At 33.7% G+C, this 6,676-nt stretch overlaps 1 protein-coding gene across 2 annotated transcripts in view; it reads left to right on the forward strand.

Annotated features, from left to right (window-relative positions):
* Positions 1-4,393, forward strand: part of LOC106882006 (chitin synthase chs-2-like) — a 23,060-nt gene extending 18,667 nt beyond the window's left edge. For both annotated transcript variants that reach the window (XM_014932546.3, XM_089339359.1), the window contains 3 exons: positions 573-973; positions 1,908-2,086; positions 3,187-4,393. In XM_014932546.3, coding sequence (XP_014788032.2) covers positions 573-973; positions 1,908-2,086; positions 3,187-4,262 — 1,656 coding nt within the window. In that variant the 3' untranslated portion in view covers positions 4,263-4,393. The remainder of the gene's footprint in view (positions 1-572; positions 974-1,907; positions 2,087-3,186) is intronic.
* Positions 4,394-6,676: the final 2,283 nt, after the last annotated feature.

Consider the following 6,676-nt stretch of genomic DNA (forward strand, 5'->3'; position numbering starts at 1 on the left):
CGGCACCTGCACTGGCAGGGTCACTAAGTAACTTGGCAAAACAAAGAATCTTTGAGAGGAGGTAATCTTGTGCCAGATGATGATGCAGGTGAGTCGCACTAGCATCAAAATACAGTTAAACACAATTTAGGTAAAAACCTTGCATGCTCTGCAAATCTCGTCTACAGTTACTTGCTACCTGATGTCATCATACAGTGGAAACTGGTCCTGCCACTGGATATGCATGAGGAATTCCATAGTATCTGTAGAGTTCATATACGTAGATAAATGACAGAAAATGGAACAAATGAGTCTTTACTTAAAAATCATTACAATTGTTTTGACAAGTTTTTACACTTGTAGTACATTGGTGAAATATTGTGTAATCATTTAAATAGATTCTACTGTCATTTCACTCAGTGTTAGAATGAAATGACAACAGGATCTAACAAATGACTTATTTAACCATTTTGCATTAAAATCAACCATATCTGCATCAATATATTTTGTCTGACCCATGCAAGCATGGAAAAGTGGACATTCAATGACAATGGATGCAATGAGTACATTACTGTTCCCTCTTCTCCTTTCAGCTGAACTTTGCAATAATTTTAACAATGATCTACACCGTTGTCATGATGACTGTCTTAGCAGGACTCTGTCTGGAAATTGCTGGTTCCTTGTTCTGTTCAACAACAACAATATTTGCAACTTTGGTCTTCATGGCATTTGTTTCCGCTGCACTACTGCATCCGCAAGAGTTTTCAGCTATCTTTGGAGGGCTTGTGTTCCTTTTGGCAGTACCAACCATGTCCATCATTTTGGTAATCTATGCCATGGGAAATTTGCATATTGTATCCTGGGGTACTCGTGAAGTGGTGCAACAAAACTTGCAAGTACTTTCAGCTGATGGCAACCATGAAGTGTCTTCGAGTGGAGTTTCTTTCTCAGCACTTTCTCCAGTGAGTAACACAATTCGAAAGAAATTTCAAAGGTACATTTTATTTTTTAATCTAAAAAGTTATAATTAATCCTTTGGTTACCAATACACCTGAGAGCACCCCTGATTCTGATAGAAACTTCAGGCTTTAAAGTGATCTAAATTAAAAGCTTCCATTAGTTTAATTAATGCCCCAAACACCAGGTTAATAATGACAAAATTATTTTACTAAATTCATTATCTTCAAAATTAATTGAAAGAAAGTTAGTGTATTTCAACAGGTATATTCTTTTACTCTTTTACTTGTTTCAGTCATTTGACTGCGGCCATGAAGGAGCACCACCTTTATAGTCGAGCAAATTGACTCCAGAGCTTATTCTATTGGTGTCTTTTGCTGAACCGCTAGGTTACAGGGACATAAACACACCAGCATCGGTTGTCAAATGATGCTGGTGGGACAAGCACAGACATATATATATATATGATGGGCTTCTTCCAGTTTCCGTCTACCAAATCCACTCACAAAGCTTTGGTCGGCCTGAAGCTATAGGAGAAGACACTTGCCCAAGGTGCCACACAGTGGGACTGAACCTGGGACCATGTAGTTGGTAAGCAAGCAGAATCATTAGCAAGAAAAGTTTATTTACTTAATCATTATTAAGATGTTGGCTCAAATATCGCAAGATATTTGAGCCAACTTTTTGTATGTATGTGTGTGTTTCTGTCTCTTTCAACATCTAGACAATGCAACAGACTTTCATTTTGAACAATTTATAAAGGTAAGTGTTTGATTAACAAACATTTTTACCAGCAGCATAGTGATGTGTAACAACCTAATCTTCTGTAATGAACATTTCTGGCCTTCAGGAAGGACATTTGGCCATAGAAAATCTGCTTAAATGAATTCCATCTTCTTCATGCAAGCATGAAACAATGGACTTTGAAACAATGCTTATATTTCAAAAGCTTATTTATGTCCTGTCCACAGCTTCATCAACGCCATTCGAAAATGTTTCCAGAAATCCACACCAGAACAATGCGATGTTCAACATCAAGAAATTTTGACACGCATCCAAGAACTAGAATCCAAACTAAACAAACTTACAAACCAACAAAATCATGAAAGGCCATCTTGCACATTGGAGTCGGTTGGCTTTCAAGAAATTGGTATGTAACTTAACGGATTTTTCCTTTGTTAATCCTTTATCTCCGAAATTAAATGTCATGGTTATTCCAGTAATAATGTTAAATATCTACCAAAAAATAGATTTGTTTTAATAAACTTGACATAATCATCATTTAATGTCCCTTTTCCATGCTGGCATGGATTGGACGGTTTGATAGGAGCTGCACTGACAAAAAATAGTTCCAAATATGACATTCCTCAACAAAAAGTAGACTGGTGTATAAAAGTGCTTTCTACAGTTAAGGATAATGAAATTTTGAGTGGACATATCTGATTTCCTCAGTAAACGGGTTAATTAACTTCAAGACTGTATGTAAGATTCGAACAGTGGGTAAAGAAGCCATATTTCAATACTACATGTTTCCGAGTTCAAGTTTTGTTTGCCCTTGACACTACCTTTTCTCTCTAAGATCCTTGAAAATTAAGGGGATTTGAGAAGCAACATTCCATATAGATTGCGGGGCTATTGTTGTTTACCCCCAGGCAAACTTTGACTGATCAGATCTATGATGATACATATTCTAGTCCTGTCCAACTCTTCTTTGTAAGTATACCAAGGACTACATTGTTCAATGTGTCCTGTCATTTTTAAGAAGACATGGTGTTGTTCGAGGTAAATTTAGCTGCTATTTCTAGAGGCAACATCATCAGTTTTCTGAAATTCCTATTTCTTAGCAAGCTGCATTCACTTTGGTTATTCGAAGTTTGTTTCCCAACGACATAGTTACAGATCAGTTCTGCTGCATGGAACCTTGGGCAGATATCTTCCACTATAGCCTTGTAAGTGGATTTGCTAAATGGAAACTGAAAGAAGCACAGTGTGTGTGTGCATGCACATGCTTGTGTCTCCTTATCTTGACATCACCTGATAGCTATAACCTTGCTTGGAAATATGAGGTTTGTCATCAGGTAGGGTATCCAGCTATACAAAACTCTTCCACAATGTAGACTCAACTGACCCATACAAGCATTGAAAAATAGAAGTTAAAACAATGAAGATGACATGGCTAAATTACTAAATTTATATAATAAATATTTATAATTTATTTTTAATTATTTTTTTTGTTTCCTTTTTGCCAAGGTACTGAAAATAATGCCCACCCTAACATTACTGTCAATCCAAATCACTGGTGTGATGATGAAGTACTCGGCCAAAGTGAAATAGCTCACATCTCACTACAAGAGTCAAAGTTTTGGAAGGACTTCATTTGCAAATATCTACTACCTTTAAAAAGTAATCCTGAAGCCCAGAAGCAAAAAAAATCCAGCCTGGAAAGACTTCGGAATAAACTGGCCACATTGTACCTGTTAACTAACATGTCTTTCGTCTTGTTGGTATTGTCTCTTGAGAATAGCAGCCTTTCTAACGACAAGTTGACATTCTTGATCTCTTGTAATTTCAAAGATGTTACTTACGATAAAGTTCGACCTCTCTCAGTTATATTTGTAATAGTGTTTGGGTTGATACTTGTTTGCCAGATGTTAGCAATGCTTTTCCATCGTGCGTCGACCCTTATCCATATCATAGCATCGATAGACCTAAACATCAGCCATCCATGGCAAAAGAAAGCACAGACTAACACTCTACAATTGATCCATGACATGCAACGGCTGGATAAGCAAGTAGTTGACTCCGATTCCATACTAACAACAGAAGACTACCAGGAACCAAGCAGTGACAATTATCTGAACTGGGAACATAAAAGACAACCGGAATGGGTTAATCACCTTGACAACAACCAAACAACATGTAATTCTTTAGAAGGTCATTTTAAAGAGAATTTCTACAGAATATCCAGCAGGACTTTTGTGAAATGTGAATCGGAACAGATAATATATAAACGAAGATCAGTTGGACGTCATGTAATATCTCTTCCTGTTCTTGAACGAAACACAAAGAACAACAGGCAAATAGGAAAATGGGACTCAGCTACTCGACAAATCATTGAAGAACACGACAGAAGGAATCCAGAATCCACTGAATGGAATGAACCAAAAATATTTGCAACTGTCAAAGAAGCTATGAATAATATTCATTCAAATAAATCCAACACAAATACCAATTATCAAAGCCAAGCCAGCAATTTTTCTTTGTTTGCAACTAATTTAACATATTCCACTACAGAAAAACAGTTCTTGAAAGAAACCTCTTTATAGACAACTTTCACTGGCACAAATCATTTGTCATAATATTTTATCATTAATCATACATTATGTTTCTTTAAACATTAACCTTCAAATAGAAATCTAGGTAGTTGGAGGATTCCATTCAGTAGTCTAACGCTAATTCATAAGTTGCTCAGAAGGTTACTATTAAGGGTTTAGGTATTGAAAAAGACCATCAAAGCATACAATATATTCCCCTTTCAAATTTGTTTCACTCTTTAAAAAATATATATGAATATATATATTTATATACTTTAACATATCTTTTAACAAATGTTTCCTTATAATATTAATCATCTTAAAACAGAAATCTATATAAGTAATTAAATCGTACAATATATGCCTGTTTGAAATTTATATATTTTAACAAACATAAAATATATATTTACATATGTTATAATATATAAACATATATATTTGTTTCTTTAAAATATTTACTCCTCTTCAACAATAAATCTATTCAAACCATTAAAGTTTACAATATACCCTGCTTTGAAATTTATACATTTTAACAAACAGCATTGTTTTTGTGACACTGCATTCAACCAACTTCACTAATTACAAACTTGTTACATCTCCTACATAAAATTATTACTATTTTAAGACATTAAATATCACTTCTTTTCTTCAATAACTTGTATTAATTCATAGCTGATGTCTTCAAAATTTCCTTCAAACAAGTTATAAATTCCACACGAAAAATATATCTAATCATTCATGTTTTAACACATACACACACTCTTTGAACATATCTTTATTTCTCTTTCTTATTATGTTTTTAAGAAAAACGTTTTATAGTCAAGAATATATTTTTCTTGTTTTTATTTGTAAATTGATCTCATTTCATTTTCTCATACTCGCCATGTACAAAGTATTTTCTCACAGTATATACAGAATAAGATATTTCTCAAAGTTAAACAAACAAAATAAATTTGAATGACAGTCCAAGCATCTAATTATAAAATACACTCCCCCCTCTCTCTCCTATGTATGTTTGTATGTAGTTGTATGTATATAGTAGTATGTATATATATGTATATAGTAGTATCAATTTGTTTTTATTTTTACCTGCATGTCTATATACGTGTATGTATGTCTTTGTATGTGTGTATATGCTTAAGCTTACAGATGTAACCATTGTATGCTTTATCTTTGATTTGATATTCTAGTCAAACAGACCAAAAAAATGTAGACAGATAGGATTAATTTTTTCCTCTTTTAATAAATCTCTAATTCATTGCCTTATCTATTTCTTGAGTTCAGCTACTACTGTAAAATAAATACTAGTTACATATCTATATTCCAATAATCAATCAATACCAGATAAATTTATAATTGAAATAAATAACTATAAAAGGCATTCAGTAAAGTATAAAGATATTGTGATTTTTGTCACAGCACTTCATGAAAATTCCAGTAATATTTATAACAGTGACTTCTAAAATGGAAATCTTATAAAATACTATTCCTTTCCAATCAATGACAATTGCACCAATTTTTAGTTTAGCCATGAATAATATCTATTCACACCAGACACTATAACCCTGTGTGTTTGTATATAGGCACAAGCATGGCTGTGTGGTAAGAAGTTTGCTTACCAGCCACAAGGATTTGGGTTCAGTCCTGCATGGCACCTTCGGCAAGTGTCTTCTACTATAGCCCCAGGGCAACCAAAGCTTTGTCAGTGGATTTAGTAGACGGAAACTGAAAGAAGCCTGTAGCGTGTTTAAATTATATAAGAAAACAGAGGAAGAGAATTTCGATTATCCCCTTTTGGTGAGTTGTAATGCAAAAATATATATATACATAATAAAAGAGGGAAAATGCACACAATTTACATAGTTTTAATATATTTTAAATGAAAGAGTATTGTGGTTGTCTACAGGTTTCACTTTCGCTAATCACAACAATGAAATTGTGATTTCATATTTTCTTAAGAACTTTTCAGCCCATGTTTTTGTATGAAAGTTTGTGAATGAATCAACAAGTGCAAAAATTTAAGGGGAGGTAACTGGTGGTAGCTATTATTTGGGACGGAGTGTAATTGCTCATATTTTGGGTGGGATAAAATGAACATAACAAAAACTCATGAGCTAAAGTAGGGAGATGAAATATGTACAGTGAATGATATGTGATCATGATTTAAAATATACTGAGACCACAGTTGATTGTGTTCATATTTAGGCATGTTCTGTATTTTTCGATAAATAAATTTTCTTTATTTAAATATTCTTGTACAGTAATTGTTTCTTTGCACTGGTAGATGGGGAAAACTGAAATTTGGTTGGAGATTCCTTGCACATCTATCTGTGTTCATTGAAAGGTACCTGTCTATATTTTGGGAAACCGATCTCTTCCTTATGCAGTGTGGTTCTCCATCTAAGTAACATACTTTTCTGTCCGAT

The sequence above is a fragment of the Octopus bimaculoides genome, chromosome 21 (genome assembly GCF_046866305.1).
Source record: "Octopus bimaculoides isolate indiv1 chromosome 21, ASM4686630v1, whole genome shotgun sequence".
Lineage (NCBI taxonomy): Eukaryota > Metazoa > Mollusca > Cephalopoda > Octopoda > Octopodidae > Octopus > Octopus bimaculoides.